The sequence below is a fragment of the Eretmochelys imbricata genome, chromosome 25, assembly GCF_965152235.1.
Source record: "Eretmochelys imbricata isolate rEreImb1 chromosome 25, rEreImb1.hap1, whole genome shotgun sequence".
Taxonomy (NCBI): domain Eukaryota; kingdom Metazoa; phylum Chordata; order Testudines; family Cheloniidae; genus Eretmochelys; species Eretmochelys imbricata.
Window position 1 is genome coordinate 15,982,063 of NC_135596.1, and position 24,843 is coordinate 16,006,905.

The 24,843-nt window shown below is 64.4% G+C and overlaps 1 protein-coding gene across 1 annotated transcript; it reads right to left on the reverse strand.

The window, feature by feature from the left end:
- Window positions 1–3,454: 3,454 nt before the first annotated feature.
- Window positions 3,455–22,212, reverse strand: SSBP4 (single stranded DNA binding protein 4). Its single transcript, XM_077805484.1, has 5 exons — window positions 22,063–22,212; window positions 11,123–11,195; window positions 10,067–10,128; window positions 4,880–4,964; window positions 3,455–3,505 (listed from the first exon to the last, which is right to left on the reverse strand). The coding sequence occupies exons 1-5, from the start codon at window positions 22,116–22,118 to the stop codon at window positions 3,455–3,457; spliced, it is 327 nt and encodes a 108-aa protein (XP_077661610.1). The 5' UTR covers window positions 22,119–22,212.
- Window positions 22,213–24,843: the final 2,631 nt, after the last annotated feature.

Genomic DNA, 24,843 nt, shown 5'->3' on the forward strand with positions numbered 1-24,843 from the left:
GTGGCTGGGGGCAGACGGCAGACACCCTGTGGGGCTGCAGGACTGTGATGGGAGGGAGCGGCTGGGAATGAGCCACTGCCCTTTTAAGCGCACCCCCCACGGCTGAGGGCTGGCGCGCCCCACGCTCTCCGGAGCGTGCTGGCGGATTCCCACGGGGCCCGGCCCGGCGCTCTGCTCCCCTCCCAGAAAGTTATTCATGTGCACAGAGCGCCAGCAGGACCCGCGCCGCTCCCTGCAGCACGGGCCTGAAATATTAATGCCCCGCACGCTGCAGCCTGCCAGCCAAGGGCAGCCGGGGCGAGAGCGCGGCCAGCCCCACGCATACCCTGGGGCGCTAGAGGGGCGCTGCCATCTGCTCTCTCTGCACAGCCCGAGGCAGCAGGCGCGGGCTCGGCCAGGCACCCCACGGCTGGCGCTGATGCTTCTGCACAAAGAGGAGGCCCTGGCAGGAGGCCCTGGACCACCCCCCACGGCCTCGGACTGGTTAGGAAGGGGCTTGGCTGGGGGGCTGCTTACAGGCTCCAGGCCCAGCCAAAGGGAGACCCTCACCGTGCCCCTGGTCATCCCAGCTACTCACAAAGTCCCTCAGCCAGCCCAAAGGGGAGACCACCAGCTCCCCCCATCACTCTACCCCCAGCCCGGTCTCTGCCTCCTGCCCCCAGCCAGCCAGGGCCCTGCCAGCACCCAGCGATCAGGAATGAAGGGCACTGCTCTGGCCTCCTGCACTGCTGCCAGCCAGGCACCAAGCGCCATGCATGGGGCCTGCGTTACAGCAGGCTGAGAACAGGACTGGGGCACCAGCACAGAGTGGGGTGGGGATAGGGGCAGGGAGCCCTGGCTGGGATAGCAAAAAGGGGGCTCCAGGTCAGGACAGAGAAACACCAGCAGGGCTGCAGGGAAGCGCAGGCTGGGATAGCAGGGGGCTGCAGGTCGGGGTTGAGGGGCAGCAGCCAGGCTGTGTGTGGGGAGGGGCACTGGATCATGCACAGACCCACAAGTTGCTGCCGGGTGCAATGCTGCCAAGCAAACTCGCCCCCTTTCCAGCGTTTCACCCTGCAAATACCCACAGAGATTGGCAAGAGTCCCCCTGGCTGGCCCCATGCAGCCCCCTCCTCCTCCCCCCTTCAGGGTCTGCACCTAAACACACCCAGCTGTGCCCCCTGCTCCCTGTTACTGACACCTCACAGGCTCTGGGCTGCAGCTGGTAACGGGCGGCCTGGCCTGGCTCCAGATGCACCAGGCTCCCCCTCCCTGGTGTAACCAGAGCTGCCTGGAGGGGAGCAGAGGCCCGTCAGCGTGCTGGGTCCTAGCGAACCTCAATTCCCTGCTCCTCGCCCCAGGACAGCAGTGAGCTGGGAGTGGGGTGCAGCCCCTCCCTACCACGACTTCCCACAGGGTGTGCGTCCCAGGCTTAGTGCAGGGAGCCAGGAACCCTGGGTCCCATCCAGTCCTGACATCAACTCCCTCTGGCCAACATGGCCCAGCGCCCAAATCCTAGCTAGGAGCTGGGACTGGAGTGGGAGGTGGGGAATGGGAGATGGGACCCTTCCCTTCCAGGGGGCACCGGCTCTGATCCAGCCCCAGGGTGGGGCTTTCCCCTTGGGGTCACCGGGGCCAATCTCACCCCACCCTTCAGTGACAGAACTGTCACCACCTGAAGAACAGTCAATGGCTTGTGTGACATGAGTCTGCAGGTTCTCAGTTGGGTCCCTGATGGATGGGTGCCCGTGCCACGCAGCTTCCCTCACAGCTGGCTCCCTGGGGGTCAGCCCTGCAGTGGGGAGAAGGACCTGGTCTGGCCATGAAGCTGGCGGCCTCCCCAGCAGAGGGAGGCGGGCTGAGAAGTGAGCCTCCCGCAACAGCCTGTTAACATTTCTCACCCGGGCATGTGGTCAAATCACTGCCCCTGTCCTGCACCAGAGCTGGCTGCAGCACACGGGGGCTGGTGCCAGGAAAGAGGCTCCAGCCCTTGCTGTGCAGAAGTTGTCACACACACACACACCCCCCCACAAGCCACCAGCCACGAGCGCAGTCAAAACACATGAGCCACCTGTCCAAACGTTCCCATCACACGCCCCGTCTCCGCAGCTGGCAAATCGGGTATTTAGCAGGGAGACAATACAGCTGAAAACACAAACTGAATGACAGGAGAAAGGAAGCTATCGGCACAAAGATGCAGCGTCGTTAACAGCAAACCTGTTCCAATGCCTGCATCATGGCTGCTCCCCCCTTTCCAGCCCCACGCCCAGCTCCTGCAGACCACTCGCTGCTTAGATCCAGAGCAAGCACTTCATGCCCTCCAGTTATGTCAGGAGCACCGGGCATGGGGAAGCGGGTGCCCTGGGGGCTCCCCACCCCAGGCTGCTCCTGCAGATGCACAGAGATGGGCAGCGCAGAGCCCTGCCGGTTAGACCAGCTCAGTGCAGTGGGCTGGGTGCTTGCAGAAAGTTCCTGCCCTGGGGGCAGCCACTCTCCAGCCCAGGATGCTTGCCCGAGGGCACCCTCGCTCTCCTCCTGCCCACAAGAGGTGCTCACACACTCCAGATCTTAGCCTTGACCTCCTGTCATGGAGTCCAGTGCGTCCCACCGCTACCACCAGTTGTCACGGAGTCCCTGGGCGATGCTCTGGAACTGCTCCCCATGAAGCCAGGCAGGACTCTGGGGAAGTCTCCTCTCTGGGAGCAGCCTGTCTGCAGGACACACAGCTCCCCCGGCTTCCACCTTCCTGGGTCTGACCGCGGAGCATTCAGCATCCTCTGCCCCTCCCTGCGCTTCCCACAGTGAGTCCGCTCAGGTGGGGTCTTGGGGAAGCCAGAGGGTCCTGCCCCCCAACTCTGCAGTCAGACGTGACTCTCAGCCAGCCAGTAAAACAGAGGTTTATTAGATGACAGGAACATGGTCTAAAACAGAGCTTGTAGGTGCAGAGAACGGGATCCCTGAGCTGGGTCCATTTTGGGGGCAGTGAGCCAGACAAGCACATCTGCACTTCACTCCATGTCCCCAGCCAGCCCCAAACTGAAATTCCCTCCAGCCCCTCCTCCTCTGGGCTTTCCCCTTTCCCGGGCCAGGATGTCACCTGATTCCTTTGTTCTCCAACCCTTTAGCTCTCACCTCGCAGGGGGGAAGGGCCCAGGCCATCAGTTGCCAGGAAACAGGGTGTCGGCCATTCTCTGTGTCCAGACCCCTGCACACACCTGCCCTCTAGGGCTCTGCAGTGATCATACACCCTTATCCCACCACCTAGATACTTAAGAACTGCACAGGGGAAACTGAGGCACCCCCACAATATTCAGAGGAAACATTAAGAACAGTCCCGCTTCATCACATCTCCGCCTCGGCACCCCCCAGCCAGTGGGTGCTGAACCACCTATACTCTGCTGCGCCTGGATGACCGGGCGAGTGTGCAAAGAGAGCCCGCATGCCTGCCATTTGTGGGAGGGACCTGGGCAGTGGGTCATGGCAGCTCACGCCCCAGGTGGAGATGGCGCCTGCCCTGGCCCGGGGCCTAGGATCACCCACAGGGGGTCAGAGATCACAGTGGGTGTGTGAGGAACTACCCAGCAGGGTGCCATGGTGACCCTGGCAGAGCCACCGCTGCATGACACCCCCCCACCCCACCAGGTCACAGTCCTCCCCCTAGTCTCAGACTGGGAATAAGGGGTGGATTTGAGGGTAATTAACAACTGGAACAGATTTCCCCAAGGCCTGGAGAGGAGTCTCCATCCCTGGGCTGTTTCCCTGACAGCTCTGCTCTAGGAATGGTGGGGGCAGGTCTCTGCCCGTGTTACGCAGGGGGTCAGACTAGATGGTCACAATGGGCCTCCTGGCCCGAAAATACAGGGTCCAACTCCCCCCCCCCCCCTCGCCATCTCAAACGGGAGTGGTCACCCCTAGAGTGGCTGCCCGGGGGGGCCTGTCCCCACCACCCATTTCCTAGCACCCCTTGGCCTCTGGGGAGCTTTCCTGGATAAACCCAGACGTTCCCAGTCTGCAGCCCAATGCTCAGCGCCTTGCTCCAGAGCCCTGCCGGGAGACGCAGGAAGTGCCAGGCAGGACCTTGCCCGGGCCCCACACAGCTTCCAGCCGGGGTCAGGGCAGAGAACGCGAGGCCCGGAGCTAAGGGCTCAGCAACGACATCTAGCCCCGAGTGTGGCTGGGAAAGGAGGAGGCTCCTCACAAGCACCCACCCAGCCAGCAGACACGGCCGTGCTAGGGCACACAGCCCCCCCCAGACTTCAGCAACCCCCCCCACTACAGCCCCCACCCCCACCCCCGGCTACAGCCACACACCCCCCGACCCTGTCACAGCACACCGCCCCCCCCACTACAGCCACCACCACCACCCCCCCGACCCTGTCACAGCACACTGCCGGCTCCCCCCCCCGGCTACAGCCACCACCGCCCCCTCCCCCCACTACAGCCGCCACCACCACCCCGACCCTGTCACAGCACACCGCCCCCCCCCCGGCTACAGCCACACCCCCCGACCCTGTCACAGCACACCGCCCCCCCCCGCTACAGCCGCCACCACCACCCCGACCCTGTCACAGCATGCTGCCCCCGCCCCCGGCTACAGCCACACCCCCCGACCCTGTCACAGCACACCGCCCCCCCCCGCTACAGCCGCCACCACCACCCCGACCCTGTCACAGCACACTGCCCCCCCCCAGGCTACACGACACCCCCCAGCACAGGGGAGTAACAGCAGCAGCAGCCGCCCCACAACTCCTCCGGCACAGCTGAGTCCCCTGGGGCTACTCAGCACAGGCTGCCCCCCCCACAGCCCAGCCAAGAGCACGGTGGGGCTGGCCTGCCCCAAGCCCTCCGCCCTGGAGCCTCCAGCACAGCCCCGGCCGCTGGCGGGGACTCGGTTACTCACATAGTCATGAAAGGCCTTGGCTTCGCTGGAGTGCTCACATGTCTCCCGGCGGTCCGGCGCCGCACAGTACAGGTCCCAGAACACACTGCGGGGAGAGAGCGCGTCAGTCAGGCCCTGTGCGCCCCCCAGCCGGCAACCCCCAGCTCTGCCGGTGCCCCTCGATCCTAGCCCCTAGCCCGTTCCCCCAGCCCTGGGCTCCCCCAGCTCTGCCGGTGCCCCTCGATCCTAGCCCACAGCCCCGTTCCCCCAGCCCTGGGCTCCCCCAGCTCTGCCGGTGCCCCTCGATCCCGACCCGCAGCCCCGTTCCCCCAGCCCTGGGCTCCCCCAGCTCTGCCGGTGCCCCTCGATCCTAGCCCACAGCCCCCTGCTCCGGGCCCTCCCTGAGCAGCAGCTCCCAGTTGTGCTGAGCTGCAGGGTAGACAATGAGGCCCATGGCCGTGTCTGAGCTAGAGGGAGGGGCCCTGTGCCAGCCAGCTCACCCTGCCCACATGAGGGGTTGCACTCGTGCCACAAAAATCACGGCTGAAGCCCCTCAGCCACGACCCACCAAACTCACTCCACCACCAGCCTGACGGCCCCGATCTGAACCCGTTACCAGCAGCACAAGGGACTGCTGGACTGGAACCACGGAGGCCCAGCCTGTGCTGGTGCCAGCCACGGCCACGGGGTCAGGCCAGACCCACGGGGTCAGGCCAGACCCACGGGGTCAGGCCAGACCATGGCTGATCGCCCGCAGCAGGCAGTGGAGAATAGCCATGCCCTTGGGGGAGCGAGGGCACATCTGCACCTGGCCCAGCATGCTGGGAGCATCCCATTCCAGATGCAGTGGCTGCTCCAGGCCCTGGGGCTGGCCCGGCTCCCCCTCGGCCCACAGGCTCCACCGCAGAGTGTTTTCCCAGGTTACGGTTGCTAAGATCATCAGCTGGAGCTGAAATTGAAATCCCAGGAACTTTCCATCAGGCTGCAGCATCCCGGAGAGGGGGAGGCCAGGGCCTGGCCAGAGCCACCCTGCCTCTGGCACCCAGCCTGGCCCAAACAGGCTTGTTCATGCACTGGGCTGACAAGCACCTAGGAGGGGCCTACGGGGTGGAATAGGTGCGGGTGTCCATGTTTCTGGGTAGCACAGAGGTTGGGAAGAGGCTCAGCGCTCTCTGAGTCCCCAAGGGAGCCCGCAGCCCCCTCGCCCATGGCTGCTCCCACTCTGCAGGCAGCCCAGTGTGGCCCCGGGGAGCCACCCGGCCATGCAGATCGCGCAGCCACCAGCCTCACGTCTTGCTCCACTGCTCGGCCATGGCATAACGCACCAGGAAGGCCTTCCGGGGAGCTACTCCAGCAGCCCAAGGGTTAATCCCAATCTCTCTCCCACACCCATGCCTGCAAAAACCAAACCATCACCTAATAGTTTATTGGAAACAGCTAAATACACAGACATCAGGTCCCGACGGGCAAGCACCCCACTGGCTCCCAGCGCCCCAGGAGAAGGTGGGGCAGGGGCACTCATGGGCACACTCTGCTGCTAAGCGCTGTAGCTGGATCGGCAGGATGGGTCTGGGCTCTACGAGCACAGGGCAGAGCGATCTATCCTGCTTACTGTACAGACGGGGAGGCGATGCCCAGAGAGGCTGATGGTCTTGCCCAAGGTCACACTGGAAGTCTGGGGCCGAGCCGGGACTGAACCTGGCTACCATGACCCCCAGACTGACCCCTTCCCCTGTGGGCCAGGGTGTCAGCCCTGGCACTTCCTGCCACTGTGCCTAAGATCGGGGAGCCCCAGTTACACACGCCGGCTGCAGCTGGCCCTTTGGAGACTCGCTCCTCCACCCTGCTGCTGGCTGCACCCTGTGTTGGCTGGTGACGATTCTCCCCAGTCGAGCCTGGTTTTATTTACTGGCCCCTGAGCCTGGTGCTATGCAGGGGCTGCGCCGGGGTCGTCAAAGCCGCTGGGCCAAGCTGAGGGCCGATCCAGCAGCGCTCAACCAGCCCTGAATATTTCTAGCACTGCCCCTTTAAAAACGGATCGCTGTCAACCACGCCTGGCATTTCCAGCCAATAGGATGATGGTATGCAAATATACTATGGGGAGCCAGGTGGTGAGTGGCTGAGTGCTCTGATGTCACCATCTCATCTCACACCCCCACCCACCCCCAGGACCTGCCCTGAAATTCAGCTCACTCCAGGGGCGCCCACAGGGCCAGGCTGGGCTCAGGGGAGAGGGGGCAGCGGGGCTGGGCCCCGGGCACTGAACCGATGGAGCACTTGTCTGGCCAGCGTCAGCGCCCCCTGCAGGAGGCCGGGCACCAGCAACGCTGCTCCGTCCAGCCATAAACCCCCAACCTCAGGGGCCCAACCCCCACGGCCCTGGGCAGCAGAATGGACCACGGCCTCATCCCTTCTCCCCCCCACCAAAACCCCAGCCCCTAGGGGATCCCCCTGCTGCTTCTGGGACACCCTGCCCTGGGGATCACGGCCCCCCAACAGCCCTGAACCCCTTCCTCCTCCACAGCAGGAGCAGGGGCTCCGGCCCAGTGCAGGGACCGCCCCCACACACAGGTAGGCACATGCTACAGCTGAGGAGTCCAGAGTTCAGCAGGCTCACCCACCCACCCAGGATGGAGGCACAGCACCGTGGGTGGACTGACACCCTGAACACAAAGGCAGCAGTGGGTCAGGCAGCCTCACTGCACCCCAGCTTTCCCCTCAGCTCTGGGGCCCATTCACCAGTCTGTCCCATGGGCTGGGAGCAGGTCTGCGGCATTCACCCTCCCAGGGACAGGAGCAGAGATTACAGCACCTTGCATACACACAGGAGGACACTCAGATTCCTGGGGCCCAGCTGGCAGGCGAGGCCCCCCACCCCCCCAGGCATCTCCCGTGGGTACCCAACACGAGCAGTCCCATTCCAGGAGCTGGGCCCTATTCCCCTGCGGCTCTGGGAGCAAAGGACATGGAGCTAGGAACAGAACCCAGCCCCCTGCGCTCCAGCCATTGCCCGGCCCTTCACCCTCTCTTTGTGACATCACGGCTGGTTGCCAAGGCGACTATTGTGATGTCACAAGCAGAGGATGGGGTGGGGGCAAAGCTCTGAAGCAAGAGACCGCTTGGCTAGGCTGCACAGAGGGGACCCGGAATAACCCCATCCAGCTGGGGCACGAGGGGGAGGCAGGAGCCCCTCCCCCCCACAGACCTCGACAAGCACCCCCTGCCAGGCATGCCCTGGGGCAGCACTCCCCACAGACCCAGGAGTCCATGCCAGCCCCATGCAGTCGGGCGGTCCCAGCCCAGAGCGGTGGGGCTGGAGAGCTCTCTGCAGCTGGGGGCCAGGCGAGGGTCACGCCCCCGGCAGCTGGGCTGCACCAGAAGGTGGAGCCAGGCACAGGGCATCTGGCAGCCAGGGGTGGCAGGTTTGTAGAAATTGTGGTGGTGCCCAGAACCCGCCCGCAAACTCTGCCCCCTACCTGCCTAAGGCTCTGGGCTGGGGCGCAGGCTCTGGAAGGGAGTTTGGGTGGGGGAAGGGGGTCTGGGGTGGAGGCTCTGGGACAGAGTTTGGGTGCAGGCTCCAGGCTGGGGCAGGGGGTGTGGGTGTAGGAAGGGGTGAGGGGTGCAGGCTCTGGGAGGGAGTTTGGAGGTAGGAGGGGGTGCTGAGGGAGGGGGTGTAGGGGTGAGGGCTGTGGGAGGGGGCTCAGGGCTAGGGCAGAGGGTTGGGGGTGTGGGGCTGGGGATGAGGGGTTCATAGAATATCAGGGTTGGAAGGGACCTCAGGAGGTCATCTAGTCCAACCCCCTGCTCAAAAGCAGGACCCATCCCCAATTAAATCATCCCAGCCAGGGCTTTGTCAAGCCTGACCTTAAAATCTTCTAAGGAAGGAGATTCCACCACCTCCCGAGGCAACGCATTCCAGTGTTTCACCACCCTCCTAGTGAAAAAGTTTTTCCTAATGATGCAGGAGGGGGCTCAGGACTGGGGATGGGTTTGGGGTGCAGACAGGCTGCCCTGGGGCCAGAGAGGAGGACTCCCCCAGCCCTCTCCCTGCCAGCAGCAGTGAGCTCTGCTGGGGGGGAGAAGCGACCCCCTTCCCCCAGCAGCACATTCACCCCCACCACTGTCACTGCTGGGATGCTGGGGGGGGTGGGGGGGAGGCATGGGGCGGGGCAGCAGGCCCTGCCGGGGGACATGCGGGGGAGGTGTGGCGGGGGCAGCAGGTGGGGCCTGGGAGTGGGGTGCGATGGGGGCAGCAGGCAGGGTCAGGGGAGAGACCTGGCCCCGCACATTGGTGGAGTCAGGCCACAGGGCCCTGAATATTGTTGGAGCCCAGGCACCACGGGCCCATATAAGCCACCGCCCCTGCTAGCAGCTACTTTGTCATGGGGCAGACAGGCGGGACAGGGTGCGCACAGCTCAGCGGACAAGGATGGGAGCTCCGTGCCCCCCAGCCCAGGCCATTAGAACAGCCCAGAACCAGACCTGGCTCCAAACAAACCCAGTCCAGTGAGGCTCCTGGGAGAGGGAAGAGATGGACCCCTACCCATGAACTCCTCCTGAAGTCCTTAGTTTACCCCGCTTTAACAGAGGAGCTGTGCAGAACAAACCAAATCCTGCCCCATTTGTACATCGGCTCCTTATCTCCTTTGCGCTCCCGTCTGAGCGATGGGAGCCTGGAAGGAACCCGCTGGTCCCAGAACATGGGGCTGCCACGGGGAAGTACGTCAGGCCCAGATCGAACGGGACGAAACCCCGTGGCTGCCTAGGAATGGTGCTTTCTGCCTTTTTGGGGCCAGCCAAATTGTCTCCATATGTGTGAGGGGGGTGTGGTGGGGCCCAGCGCTGGGGGAGCCGGGGTGTTTCCGGGAAGCAGGATGCGGAGGGGACAGGGGGGACCCAAAATAAATTCCAGTTGCTCCTGCAGGCTGATGGGAAAAGCAGAGCAGCAGCTTTATGGGGTTCGAGGTGATGAGTGTCAGCGGCAGAGGGAATAGCTAGCAGGGACAGGAACTGGGGGAGGGAGGGAACAGCCCTTCCCCCTCCCCCCTCCACTAACAACCGCCCCCTCCCCTGTTCCGCTGACAAGGAGAGGGCAGGGGCCATCCTCTCCCCGGCAGAGCCCAGCTGATCAGGGGATCTGCATGCCCACCCCATGGCTGTAGCCTGGGGCACAGTCCCCCCACGCCCCAAGCTTGGAAGGGCACTTACCACCACCAGGAGTGCAGGAACCCTGGGGGCTCCCCCAGCGTGATATTCTTCTCCCATCGGATCTGCAAGAGAGAAGGCAGGTCACCCGAGCCATGTCCAGACAGGGGACCCCAGGTGGAAATGCAGCAGCATGAGCAGGAACAAAACCCTGCAGCGTTCCAGCCCTGGCCCCCACAGCGTTCCCATCTGCTGGCCCCTTAACTCCAGCCTGCGGGCACGGTGCGCAGGAAGCTACCTGCGATGGGCGACTCAGTGCGGGGGTTATCGTAGGGTCAGGGAGGAGGGGGGTCGGGGCCCCAAGCATGTCTCCAGCTCCCTGATGGTCTCCAGGGTGTGCTGTCCCTGCAAGCATCCCCCTCCTGGGGCCCATGCACTGGGCCAGCCACATCCAGGAGAGCAATGGGGGCTGCAGGGCAGGATCAAGGGGCTCCAGCAGAGCTCCGGGACCCTTGTTCAGCAACATGCTGTGTGGAGCCCTCATTTGCTCCATCAGGCCCTCACCTTCACCCCAGAGCAGAGAAGCCCCTCAGCCGGCTCCTTGCCCCCAAGGCCTTACATGGAGGAATCACCCCAGTGGCCCAGCCCTAGAGCCCTCCCCTCCCCCCACTCCGGCGCACCAGGGTATAGAGCTGCCCAATGTCCTGCAGCGGCACAGAACCTGGTGTGACAGCACCCAGGTGATGCAGCCTCCACCAGCCCATCCCCACCGCACTCGGGCGTCCCTCTCCCTGCCCCAGCTGCAGGCCCCGTGTCCCAGCCCCCCTTAGCTGGGAGCCGTGCACCTGGGGCCCCTCACCAGCCTGGGGCTGCCCCTACAAAAGGGGCCATCAAAAGCTTTGGCAGCCCATGGAACCAAGCGGAGCCAAAACGGCACTGGCCAGAACACAGGACGGGACATGAGCAGGGCTGAGATGGAAGCTCCAGCAGCCGATGGGAGAGCCGCTCTGTGCGGCTGGGACCCTCCTCCTGACGGGACCTGGCATCCCCCTGACACGCTGGTGGGGTGCTGCCCCCACCCCGGACTCTGCAGGGGTCCCAAAGCCACCCTGGTCTTACCTCCGAGAGGAAGGTCTGTGCAGATTTCTGGGCTCCCACATGCAGCAGGTACTCGTACACGTACAACGCCAACCTGCACAAGACGAGAGATGCCTCAGTCCCAGGAATGCCTCCCCCCCACAGCCCGCTCTGCAGCAGGACCTGGCCCCATGCAGCCCATGGGGCCGAGCCAGCCAGAGCAGTTGATCCCAGGAGCAGTTGGGTTAGTTCTGTCCCGATGCCCCACACAGCCAAGCCCCAGGGAGCCTGCACCCCTCCTCCTCCCTCCCTGATCCCTCAGTCAGCCCCACTGTGCTATCTGGACTGGGAGTCCAATTCTGCCATCTCCTCCCCCTGGGCACAGCACTGCGCATGCAGGACAGGGGCTGTGTGGAGCAGGCCCTGGGAATAAGTGGCCAGTGCTTCCAGGAGCCCCCTGGAGCCCCTAAACACCAGATTCCCCATGGGGGGAGGTTTCCTTCTCCCCTTGCCATGAACAGGGACGCAGACAAAGGCCCCTCCACAGGCCCAGATCTAGCATTTAGCAAGCGCCTCCCATTGTGGGGGGGGGGGGGCAGTGGGGTCAGGCAGTTGCCTCTGGGGTGGAACACGACAGCCGCACCACACTGGCTGGGCTGGGGCTGGAAGCCAAGAACCCTGTGACCCACAGAACCAAGCACAGTCTCAGTCTGGCAAGTGCCCATCCCTGCCAGGCCCTGCTAAAGCCAAGGGGAACCGCATGCCCTCCAGGTCCACAGGAAGAGAGTCTGAGATGCTGGGGCCTGTGTCTGGAGAAGACAGCCCAGCTCTCCTGGCCTCATGCCAGGCTCCATGGAGCAGGGAGGGTTGGGAATGGTCCGAATCGACCATTCAGTGCCAGTCCCAAGGGTGCCAGACTCCTAACCCACAGAGCATGGGGGGGCTGCAGCGGGCGTTACCCCTTCGAAATGCAAACAGACAGGCGCACACTCCCCCCACGAGACAAGCCTGCTGCACCCCCAGGCAATGCCGCAAACCCCTCCCCCACTCTCACGTGACTCAAACCCTCTCATGCCCGCACGGGGCGCTGGCGTGTTGGTGGGCAGGCAGCTGCTGTATTTTCAACAATTTTGATCTGTTATCTCAAGCTGCAGAAGTGGGAACGTTGCAGCATCTTTGGCTGGACACAGAAACTTTTACCATTTGCTACCCCAGTGAATGGTGATGGGAATGCCAATCTTTAGACCCATCCTAAATAAAGAAAATAAAAAAAACAAACCCACCAACAACCCGGCAGATTAAGTTATTTTTCTGGCAACTGGCAAATTCAGAAAAAAACCCAGCCTTGGGATAACCCCAGATGCAACAGGAGGGGCAGTGCCCCAGGGATCCACCTGGGGGTCAGGGCACTCACTCTGTAACCAGCATGGCTCCCCCAGTGCCATGCGGTGCCCTGGAAGTGACACAGGGAACACCCCTGGGCACCAGGCATTCCTTGCAGGGAGATGGGTTTAAATGCATTCCCAGCCAGGGCTGTCCAAGGGAGAGTGGGGCTGCTACAGCCCCAACACTGGCTCCTGCTTCTCCATCCATTTGCCAGCACCGCAAAGCATCAATTATTCAGAACATCCTGAGCAGGTTGAAAAGCCTCGACAATGCAAGAAAATCCAGAGCATCAACACTGCCTGCCCCCCAGACAATGGCACCGTGCGGCTGGGCTGAGATGTGCCCTAGCAGGGAGCCCAACATGCCTTGCGGAGCAGGGGGTATATGCATCGTGCTCCCCCATGTCTGGTCCCCCCATGCACCTCACCCACTACCCCTGTCATCTGGCTGCCTGCAGAACCCTGGCTCCCTGGGGCAGGCTGTGGGGCTGGGTCCTTCCCTTCACCCTGCCCCACTGCTGTCCCCGTTCAGTGGTGACCCACAAGTACTGACGCCATTTCCCCAGTTCTCGCAGCTGGCTCCTTCTCCTCACCGTACCCACTCGGATGTCACGGACGTTGGCTCGCCCACCACTAGCGAAGGGAAGGGGGCAAGGTTTGTTTCACCCCCCCTTTCCCCCCTGTGGCCCCAGCATGCCAGGCCAGCCAGTCCATACAGACTCACAAGGGCTGGGTGTTAAAGCCTCACCTGGCAGCAGGGGCTGATCCCTCCCCCGCAGCCCTGCTGAGTTTACATGAGGAGCCAGACAGGGCCCAGCTGCTGAGCTGGTTCAGATGGGCCAGCGTGCTGGGCTTGCCAGAACCCACGGTTCCCCTGCTCCCCCAGGCGGCCAGATCCCCATGTGCAAGGGAGGATCCACAGGGCTGGGAAGGACGTAAGAGGGATGATGAGAGGCGCAGATGGAGCTTTCCTAGAGCACCGAGAATTAAATCCCTGGACTGGAAGCCCCTCCCCCACCCCCAGCTGCAAAGCCCACCCCCTCACCAGGCAGCCAGGGCAGGGATGAGCCAGGGCGGCTCCCACACAGTACCCGCCTGGCAAACCAGGAGCCATAAACGAGCGTCCCATGCAGGGCTCAGTCCCCCGGGGCTGCAGGCAATGAAACCTCATCAGCACTGGTAACAGTGATGTCCGAGTCCCGCCGGGTGGGGTGTTCCCAGCCAGCCCAGGCCACGGCGTGGGAGAGGCCCCAGGGCTCGTGGGAGGCGAATGGGCAAGCGATGCAGAGAAAGAGCACGAGGGGGGATTAGGAGGGAAAGGCTGGGGGCAGAGGAATGAGCGGAGGGGGGAACTCAGCCACTTCCCCACCCATGCAACATCGTCCTTCCACTCCCCGGGATCCCTAAGAGATGCAACCAGTGCACAGGGCAACAGGCTCACGGGGAATTGCTCTGCTCTTAGGGGCAGAGGCCTGGCACATTCAGCCCCCACGGGGAGCAGACAGGGCACCAGTTCTAAGGGGTGAAGGCTGTGGGGTGATGAGACGGGGGGGCTCAGACCCCTCAGCCCAGCCTGCACCGCCAGCACTGGGACGGGGGGCTGGCATCTAGACACACATGGGGAGGAGCCTCCCACTGGCCTCACAGCCCCGTCGGGAGTGGCATGGGGGGGGTACGGAACCTGCCTCCCCGCTGTGGCCATGCCAGGAATGGAAGCCATCCTCTGTGCCCCCCTGCCCGCATCTCCACCCAACACATGGCCATGGGAGCCTTTCCTTGTGCCAGGGCTGGAGCCAGGCAGTTCAGCCCTACAGCCCTCAGAACGGGACACGGCCATTACCCCCTCCTACCGACTGGTAGCAACTGGCACAGGAAGGGAGTTGCTCCTTGCCACGGCAGGAGCTGGGTTCCAACCAGGGTCCCGCTGGACAGGCAGACATGCCATGGGGAAGAGCGCAGTACTGGAGAAATCCACAGAGAACTGCCCCTGCTCTGCCCACTTAACCAGCTCCCCCACCAGGCTGCCTGGCCCCCAAGGGGGCCCCCCCAAGCCTGCTCAGTGCAGGAACCTGAGGGGCCTGGCCAGCCTGTTCTGGCACAGGGAGCAGGAGGAGGCAGGGCCAGCTGGAGAGCAGCAGCTCTGAATAGGTGGAGATGGGAGCGTCCCCAGGGCAGAGAATTACCCCAGGTCTCAGGCTGCAGAGCGTGTGCCCACTTGGTGTGGGACACAGCTGGCACACCTGCCCACTCAGCTAGCTGGGGATGCAACAGACAGCACAATCCACACCGGGAACACCGGGCACAGTGTCCTGGGATCGGCCAGGCACCTGGCCCCCCCTCCCCCTCGGCCATGGCTAGCAGCTGGACAGGCTCAGGATATGGCCTGTGGGTCTCCAGAGGGGAAGAGCCCAGCTCAGGTCAGGCCCTGCCCGGAACTCCCCATGTCCGTCCATCCTGGCTCCAGGGCAGGGCCCAGCCCACGCTCACAGCCGGGCACTGCTCATCCTCTCACCGGAGGGAGCTTTCTGCACACTGGCCCCTTGGGCTCCCGCAGTCCTGCCAGGGCCCCCGCCTGGCATGCCAGGCAGCAGCCCCAGCCCAGCAGGGCACCCAGATGGGTTACCCCAGGCAGAGGGCTGTGCACGGAGATCTCCACCCTCCCTGCTGGCTCCATCAGCTCCTGTGCAGCACCCTGGGGGTTAACACTACCGTGCGCTTCCACCAGAGCTGGGTCTTAATGCCACGGGGGGCAGGGGATTAGAACAAGCCAGACGACGCAGGAACTCCAGGCTCGAGGTAACCTCTGCGCAAGGGTCAAGACAGCCAGGATGGCAGAGGAGCGGGGGCACCTGCTTGCTCCAGCTGCGTCCATGGAGGGGTGGAGTGGGGGGGCTGGAAACGGGACCCTCCCACCAATGAGGCAAGGTCAGCACAGCCAGGCCGGAACGCAGGGGGACGGCCCCCTGTGCCCTGCACTGCCCCCCACTGTGGCAGTGGGGGGCCCTGATGGGAGCTGGGCATGTAGCAAGGGCTGAGCTGGCCTCGAAGCCAGCTGGTTGGGTGGGGAGCTGGGGATGCCCTGCTTGGCTCCCTGGGAGGAGCAGCTACAGCCCCCCAGGCGCTAGGCGCTGTACAGACACCTTGGGCACCAGGAGAGCCCAAGCCCTCCCCCAGCCCTTTGGGCTAGCTGCAAATAGCAGCCCCCCAGATAGGATTGCCACACGGTCAGGTTCTCCCAGGGCCCTCCTGCTTCCCTCTGAGCTGTTGCTATGGGGCTCGCAAGAGCAGGGCTGTGACAGCACCTCAGTGCATTGGAAACTCGGGGGGGGGCTCCACCGCACCCCAAACCCAATGCTGCTGCCTGCCAAGAAATGGCACCATGGTGCCAGGGATCCCAGGTGTGCGTGGGGGGCAGGACTGAGGGGCTGCGAGCTGAGAGTGTACCAGCTGGAACAGATGGTGCATGGTTTTCTAGCCCAGGACCCAGCTCCCTACACTCCTACAGAAAGTCCATCCTGTGAACGGGTCTCCCAGCCATGGTTTACCTGGCATGTGCTGTGGGCAGCTACAAGGTCTCTGGTCCTGCCATTACCAAGCTGGGGTTCACAGAGCACCCAGGGCTGTTACTGGGCTCAGCAGCACTGCTCTTCTGGGCACAGTCACTTGCACGGGGCTTCCTGGGACAAGAAGCCCCCAGGAGAATGGGCCATGCCTGGGCCCAAGGGGCCACAGCAGCAGGGCCAGGCGTGGGGGAGCAGGAGCAGCTTCCCCCTGCGCCGCGACGTTCAGGCCTGGCCTGCACACACTGGCTTCCCGCCCCAGCCACCAGCCTGCGGGGACGGAGACCTCGCTCCAGCCTCAGCCCTGGGCCCCAGGCAGCGCAGCCAGGAGCTCCTAGGACCGAGGTCTGTGGGGAATAGCAGAGCTTCCACCACTGCCCGACTCAGGAGCTGCCTGGGGCCGGGTTGAGGGCAGAGATAGTCACCCGGACACCAGCTGGGTCTCTGGAGTTGGGGGAACAGGGGGTCAGAATGGCAGACCATTGGGACACCATCAGGGACGTGCTGGTCTGGGACGCCGTGGCTCACAAAGCCTGGGAGCAGGCCTGACAGCTGAGGCCCAAGCAGAGGGGACCCAGCCTTGGAACAAATGCCCAGAGGGGAACCAGGGCAGCCGGAGAGTCTCTGCAAAGCCTTCCTCTTGGAGAGCCTGAGTGACACAAGCATCCTTCCACCCAGACAGCCCCAGGACAGAGCCTCTGACAACAGCCAGCAAGGCAGCCAGGCGCAAACCTCCCCCCAGCAGAGAGCTGCCCGAAAGCAAGAGCAGCCAGACACTCCACGGAGCCCACAGGGGACGCGGCTACTGCTCTGGACATGGAAGGAGCCCAGATACTATGGTTACGGGCGCCAGGATAAACTTTGCACGTGTCTGATTCTAAACGTTTTCCTCTACACTCAGGGCAGGGCAGTCCTTTTTCCTCTGTGTTTGTGCAGCGCACAGTCCCCTGGCCCCTGGGCAAGGCCCTGCAGATAACAACCACTCTGCACTTCCATGAGACATTCAAAGGGAAAAGTCTCTAGCCACTGCTTCCCAGGGCCAGATCCTCAGCTGGTGCAACCCAGCATGCTCCCACTGCAGTGGGCAGAGCGACGCCAGCAGAGAATTCAGCGCTCATGTCGTCTTCTCCCCTCCCGGAGCAGCAGCCGGGAACGGACAAACCCCTGCAGAGCTGGTGGATCAGGGCCTGTTCAGAGCATTAAAGCCAGGACCGATTCTGGACCCAGGCATCCGAGACCCTCGGAGACACATGGAAGAAGTTCTTGGAGGCAGCCCCCCCATACTATCCCAGCCCACTCACCCTCTGCATGGAGGGAAGGCTGCAGGAGGTGGCTGGCTACCACATGAGGGGCTGGCAAGGGCAGGGGGGTCCCAGAGAGTCTCTATGGGGCAGATTCCCAGAGTGATGCTTTGGAGTCTCCAAGGGGACCTGGATAGTGGCACAACCCCCACCCCCGGCTTCCCCACAGCCTGGCTCTCCCCTGCTCCTGCTACTCCGGAGAGTAGTGCCTCCCACAGGGGAAGGCTGGGGCTTGTCTCTGTATCTCTTGGCAGGGTCTGGCTCGTTTTCATGCATTTTCTCTTCAGTGTCAATGTTCCAATGCAAAGTTTTCCTTAAAGCAACACAAATGAACCTAAAGCCAACAGCCCAGGGCTCACCTACTACAGCCCACCAACAGAGAGAGGTCCAAAGCTCACCAGCAACCCTCCTGCAGTAGGGCAGCTTCCCCTCAGTACCTCCATGGCACAGCCAGGACACCTGCCTCAGTTTCCCCTTCACTCACCCACCAAAGGTAACATAGTCTAGTGTTTATCCGAAGTCCCCCTGTGGGCACAGTACAGTCACGTTCCCATGAGCTGACCCACAGAACCCTCATGCCAAAGCCAGTCGTCCCGAACTCCCAGAGTGCAGCAAATCCCAGCTGACTGCCATGCCCCTGCCAGGGACATCCCTTCCAGCTCAGCCTCCCAAGGGTCCACATCTAGGCTGGCACCAGCCTCTCTGCCCCAGTTCCAGGGCCCTGTGCCCCAGGACGTCCACCTGAAAGGTCCCAGGTTCGATCCTCCCCACTTCTCCAGCCCCAGGCCAGGGCTCCCTTCAGTTCCACTCAGCCAGGCCTGCCCGCTGCAAGTCCTACCCCCTGCTCTGGATCCTCCCTCCAACCCCAACCCCTATCCCCTGGCGTGCTGCAAGGGGGCAGCATCCCCACCGGGCTCCACTCACCAGGGAGCCCTGCCCCGGCTGCTGGGATCCACCGTTTCAGGCTTGGCTTCCCGCAGCCAGGCTGGATCACCCCACATTCCCAGGAGCCGCTGCACAAGCTCCTGCAACTCCCCAGGGGTTCCCCAGCTCTGGCCGGCCTCACCGATCCCATTCTTCACTTCACAGCCTCCCCCAAGCTCCCTGGTCCTCCTCACCTCTGCCACGCCCCATGACAGCTACAACAACAAAGAGCTGCATGCAGGCTCAGCCCTTGCTGGCAACCCTACAATAACAAATGCGTGTGCACACGTGTGCTGGAGGAAAACCAATGCCAGCGAGTCCGAGCTGAGATCCCAGCTTCTCGGCCATCACCAACCAAGTGCAGAAAACAACGGGAACAATCGCTGGTGAGTGTCACCATGGGGCCTGGCTGGGACTGGCCCCCTACGGGCCGCACGCCCCACCTGCTTCTCCCTCGTTCCAGCCCCCTCCCTATGAGCCCCCCTCCCCCAGCTCTTCACTCTCCTCCTGCCACACCAGAGAAAGCAGAAGGGTCATCGACAACAACCAGATGGGGCCGAGTCAACTCACTACGGTTCCTCCCAAAGCCCCTGGCATCTCCCCCAGGCTCAGCCCCAGCCCCTGCCAGCCCTCTCCTCACCCTCCGCAGCAGCAGCTCCCAGCTCTGCCCACCCCAGGTGCCCACGGGGCAGTGCTGGCCTAACCTAGCAGCACCAGCTGTCCTCACCGGTGGCACCGCATGGGGGGGGGGGGTACAGAGAACGGCTCCGTGCGGGGAGAGCGGGCCCAGATGCTCCTGTCCAGGAGCCTGGAAGCAGCGGGCATGTGCCACAATCAGCCAGCCAGGCCTGAACTCCAGCCCTGAGACGAGAAGACCAGGGCTCCCAGCCAGCAAGCGGGGCGGGGGGGGGGCACACCCCCCCCCCCGAGGAAGACCACAGCCCCAATCCTGTAGCGAGTAAACTCGCCTAAGCAGCTGCACTGACTCCAATGCAGCTCACCCCACGTGGAGCTGAGCCAGCCGGGTGGGCCGACTGCCCCAGCCCCTCCCTCCCGAGCTACTAAACCAGGCTGGGGTCTGGAACCACAGGCCCCACAGCAGGCCACTTGCTTTTCTAGCCATTCCCTCCACCTAGGGAGCTTGGCCCCACATTCCCTCCCCCAACCAGCTGGGCCCCCGCATCTCACCGCCCCCAGCACAGCTGAGCCAGCCTGCAATCCTCCCACCCCCCAGAATGATCATGTAATGGAACAGACCCTCTCTCCTGGATTCCAGACACAAGCCAGGGACATTTCAATGGGGCCCGGGGGCAGAGGAGCCCCCCGGGGCCAGGCTGGGGTTGGTCCCTTGGCTCCCCTGGCCTGGCATCGCCTGGGGAAAGGGAGCAGTACGGGGTCCTGCACTGACCCCCCGGGGAGATGTGGTGACACACGGACACGCACAGGGCAGACAGACGGACAGACACACAGAGGCAGAGTGCCCCCCCCACCCCGGCTGACTGCTGTGTTTGTAGGAGGCACGTCCCCTGCTCTCAAGGGGCCGCTTTTATGAATGAGCGAGTGACAGCGCAGGGATGTAATCAGGCAGCTGCCGCTAAGCGGATACGGCTCACCTGGATCCCGAGTCAGCGCGGCTGCCTCAGTGGGACCGACCGGCGCCAAAGGCGGGTCGAGCATCTGGCTCCCGCGAGTGATTCAGCCAGGGCCCATCTGGCACCCCAGGGCCCATCACAGCCGCCCCAGAATCAAAGCAAGGAGGACTGTCCGGACTCCGTTCTACTACCAGAGCCTGCCCTGGTACTGGGGTGGGGAGGGGAAGCTCAGTCCTGGGGTTCCCTCCTCCAGCCTTTCCCCTGCTCTCATTACTTGAACAGTCTGTGCAGCGGGTGGCCCCAGTGTTTCCTACAGCAAACGCTCCAGCCCTGCAGCCCCCTCCGTCCCAGCACCCGCAGCCTTCCCGGCCCATCACAGCAGCAGTTGATGGGCCGTGATGCACCCTCCAGCCCCTGGAGCAGAGACACACAGAGCCACTGTTGGAGACGGGATACTGGCTGAGACAGGCCCAATCCTTCGGGAACCCCCATGCTCACGACCATCACCCACCAACGCCAGGAAGCTCCAGGGGCAGGCACCAAGCGGCTGTCTGGTCCCAAGGTTGCATTGTCTTCCTTCTTTGTCACTGAAATAATATCCCAAGTCCGCCTGAAAGGGACAGGCTTGGGGGGGGGGGGCGCGCTACCAATCCCCTCCCGGGTCTCTGGCTGGTTCCTTTCACTCTCTGGTCCACGTGCCAGTCTCGGTAGGAAGAGGTTCACCCTCGCCTCCCTGCGGGATCCCACATCTGCCCAACAGCGAAGAACACAGCTCAGGCCGCGCACCGAGCCAAAGGGCCCGGTTCCAACCAGCGCATGACCACTGTGATGTGCCAGACGCAAACCCCCTGCTGCCACTGAGAGCTGCCCTGGGGCAAGGGCCGGGGGGGGGGTTGGGGGGGGGAGAGACAGGGCTCTCCACAGAGTAACTGCCCCCCCCAGGGGAAAATCTGTTTGCACATGGTGAGGTATTGCACCAGCCTGGCACCTCCCCCCAGGCCCAACACCCAGGGCAAACTAAGCTCGCACTTCCCCCCCCCCCCATGCAGAACTCACTCACACATCACACTGCGCACCCCCCATCTGTCCTCCCCCCCCCCATGTACCTGTGCCCAGCCACACCCTTGTTCTGCGCAGTTCTGCCATAGGACGGGGCGGGGGGGGGCACAGGGCAACCTGCTGCCTCGGTTGGCCGCTGCCAGTCAGGCTTTGCCCCTCGGACAAGGAGCGGCGGGTTCCTCCTGGCCGGGACCCTTTGCCCAGAGCCCCGCAGGGCTGGGACTAGGTCCTGCCAGCCCCTGGGACAGGAGCCCGCTGGGCAGGGTCCGAGCAGCGCCCAGCCCAGCGGGGCCCCGACAGGATCGACACCTGCTACCAGCAGCAGCTCCGCGGGGCCCGTGTGCAGGGTCCCCCCCCGGACTTCAGCCCGGGCCGGCCGCGACTTGCGGGACCCGCCGGGCAGCGTCCCAGGCTGCAGCCCCGGCCCAGCAGCGCCCGGCCGGGCTGCCCATAACAATGGGGGGGGTGGGGGGGCTCCTGCCGGGGCCGGCCCCGGGGGCAGGGTGCGGGCACCCAGCCCCTGACACTTCCCGCCCCCCCCCGGGGCGTCTGCTGACCCCCGCCCCGCTCCCGGAGCGACGCCGGGGCCCCCAGGCGCTCCTCGCCGCAGGGCCGGGAGCTGGCGGGGCCCCGAACCGCCCAAGTCACCCCAGGGGCGGCCGCTCGCAGCCCCCCGCGCCGGGCCGGACCCGCCTGGCTCCGGGAGCTCCGCGGTGGGCGAGGGCCGGGCGCCGGGCACCCGCAGCCCCCGCGACGCGTCCCCGCCCCGCTCCGGCCCCCGACGCGGCTCCCCAGCCGGGCGGACCCTCGCTCCGGAGCCCCGCGCCCCGCGCCGCCCCAAGAGCGCAAAGTTGGCGGCGCAAAGTTGAGACGCTCCGAGCCGGCTGCGGCCCCCGCTCGCTCCCTCCCGCCCGCGGCGGGGCAGAGTCCCCGGCCCCCACCCGCCGCCCCGGCCCCCACCCGCCGCCGGGGGCCCCACGCCGCCCCCCGGCCCCGGAGAGGGCGGCACGGAGGCTGCGGGCTGCGCGCCCACGGGCGGGCGCCCCGCTGCGGCCCCCATGGCCCGGCGAACTTCCCGCGGGGAGTCGCCCCGGGGGGCGGGGGGGGCGGGGAACGGGCCCCCCCGCGCTGCCGGCCCACGCCGGGGTCCGGCGGACTCACTTCTCCCGGGCCTGGCTGTCCGAGGGCACGGCGGGGCCCTTCCCCTTGGCGTACATGCTGCGGCCGGGCTTCGCCTCTGCACGCCCGTCAGCGAGCGCGGCCGGCGCAGCGCCCCATCGCCACGGCCACCCCGCCGGCCCCGGCCCGGAGCAGCGGCCGCAAACCCGGCAGCGGCGCTCGGGCGGGGGAGCTTGAAACCGCCGCGCAGGCACCGGGCGGGCGGGGGGCGCGCGCGCTCGCTCGCCCTCTCGGCTCTGGTGGCTGTTCCAGGAACGGCGCCACCTCCCCCGCCCCGGCTCAGCTCTTAAAAGGGCAACGCCGGGGCTGAAGCGCGCGCGCGGGGGGGCTCCGCACGCGCGCATGCTTCCCGCCCCGGCACGGTGCACACCCCACGGTCATCCACGGGCCTGGCGCCCCGCTCAACCCCCCCCCCCCCACGCTGGCACGTGCTCCCTCCAGCCTCAGACTCTACCCAAGGCTAACAGGGGCAGGCCCATCACGGCACGCCCAACACCCCACTGCACGGTGCTCTCAGCAACCTGCACCCAGCGCCCCACTGCCAGCACCTCGCCCAGTGCTTCCCGCCACCCCACTGCCAGCCCTGGACACCCGTCTTCTGCCAACCCCCCTCTTGCTGTTTGTCCCTCATGCTCGGAAACCATTTCAGGACCAGCTAGGCTGGGAAGGAAACTCCTTCATTGTTTGCACTTTCCCTGGAGATGCCCCATGGGTATTTTCACACAGCAGCTCCTGTGTGTGCAGGTTGCTGGGTCTAGTGGCTCTGGCTTCAAAGGAAGAAGAAACTGCTAGTCTGTTTCTGCTTCCTGTGTGATTGGCACGTTTGGGTGTGAACCCAGGGAGGGCACATTTCCAGGGCTCCCCTGGACAGGACATGGAGGCCTGGCCGAGAGGAATGCTGCCCCTCCTCAAGGTGCAGGGAGCCCGGCTGGGAGAGATTTGGGGACTCTCCGAATATCATGGAAACCACTTGCTGGGAATAGATGTGCCAAGGGGCTGTGTTTCAAGGTCCCCTGCACGCAGGGTCAGTCACCACTGACCCCCACAGGCCGTGCCCAGGCCAGTTGTCCCTGACCAGCAGCCAAACTACACCTCCAGCAGCCGCACTGCTTGGCCTCTCGCGGTGGCCCGGGGACAGCCAAGTGGGTCAAAAGGCAAATCCTGCAGCAGCCGCCTCCTGCAGCACCAGTGGCCTCTGCCTACGGCCCCTCTCGAGAGGCTGAGAGTTGCATTCACAGGCTGGGAATCAGAAGGGAGACCAAACTCTGGGGCCTCCCCGCTGACACTGGGGGTTTGTGGCACAAGGCACCTCACGCCCCGGGTAGGTTGTCAGCAGCACGGAGCTAAGGGCCCAGCCAAGGCTGCGGCTGGCTCATCGGCCTCTCTGCTCCCTGTGGCCCAGGCACCATTAGAGGAGGATGGAGCAGAGGAGATGCTGGGGGGGCGTTGTGTGGAAAGTCAGAGCACTTCTCCGTGGGCAGAGCAGGATTCCCCCAGCCCTGTCTCCCCTGGGGACGGGACAGAAGAGAACTGGCCCAGGCACGACTCCCACTGAGCAGCCCCCCAGCAAGAGAGGAGAGAACAGCAGCCCTGAAATCCATAGGGGAAGCTGACCGGCTGGGCTGCAAGCCAAGCCCATCAAGACAGAGGTGCTGGAGTGACACTGCCCGGGGCTTTGTGTGGAATGAGCAGAGGAGGGTTAAAGGAGCAGGAGGAGTTGCCCTGTCACTGCAGCAGGGCCAGGAGGGGACGCTCATGCACTGGGGTTTTCTCACAAGCCCCAGAACAAGGCTGGAGTTTCTTGATTTTTCCCTGGTGCTGGATTTTTGGAGCAGGGTTGGGCTGAAACCTGGGCCTGACCCACTCACACAGCACTAGGGGGAGGAGGGACTAGAGCCGTGTGACCCAAACCTCTCTCTGCAGTGGGCCCTGATCCAGAGCTCAGCAACTTGGGGAGCGTCAGCAGCCGGCTCTGGGCTTTGCTTGGGCCCATCTCGGCTCAGAGCTGCCTCCGCTCAGATTAGAACTCTTCCCGTTCCCCCAAATCACAATGTCACTGTGAAACTTTCCAGCGCTGACAAACTGCCGCAGTGCAAGGAAAACGCGTCTGGTCAAGTGCATGCCAGGCAGCTCTAGTGAAAGCCCAGGGGTGTCTGGGGCCCAGGCCTGTGACCTGACCACTAGCCCCTGCTCTTCTCTAAACCCTGGGTCAGGTAAACTGGGCACCCGGCTCTGCTCTGTTACATTGAGAAATCCAGAGCGACTGCTGAATTCAGTGAGCTGACGCTGGCCGACAGGAGAGCAGATCCGGGGTGACACCCGGAGCTGCACCTGCCCCCCAGTTCTGTGGCTGGGGGGGTCCATGGAACTGAGTGGTGGCTGGGCTTAGAGCTGCCTCCTGCGGTCTGCAGACAGCTTTGGCCCTGGAGCGGAGACAGGCTGGCCCAGAAGGGCGGCCAAGTGAGCGTTGGAGAGGGATGGTGACCCAGGGCTGAAGATGCCCAAGGTGGCGCTGACCCTGGGGGAGGGGCTGCCCCCCACCCTGAAGCTAAGGGCCCAGTTTGGCTCTCAGGAACTCCGTGGAGTTCCACAGTTACACCGCGCCTGGCAAGATTCCCCCGAGAGCCCAGCGGCTCTCCTTTCAGGCAGCCGGGCAGGTCCCCCTGCTGGCCCGGTGTGGTTGGACGTGGGAAGAGCCAAGGGAAAAAGGGTGATTTCTTTTTCTCCTCCCCATTAATAAACCACAATGAAAGATGCATACGG

Excerpts from the sequence above, each read along its gene's own strand:
- SSBP4 (XM_077805484.1), bottom strand. The coding sequence starts at position 22,118 with ATGTACGCCAAGGGGAAGGGCCCCGCCGTGCCCTCGGACAGCCAGGCC. Across the intron at positions 4,965-10,066 it reads TTCCTGCACTCCTGGTGGTG|TGTGTTCTGGGACCTGTACT; the intron begins GTAAGTGCCCTT and ends CTCTCCCCGCAG. Across the intron at positions 3,506-4,879 it reads CCAAGGCCTTTCATGACTAT|GCCCCGGGCCAGGGCAGGCG; the intron begins GTGAGTAACCGA and ends GGGTGATCCTAG.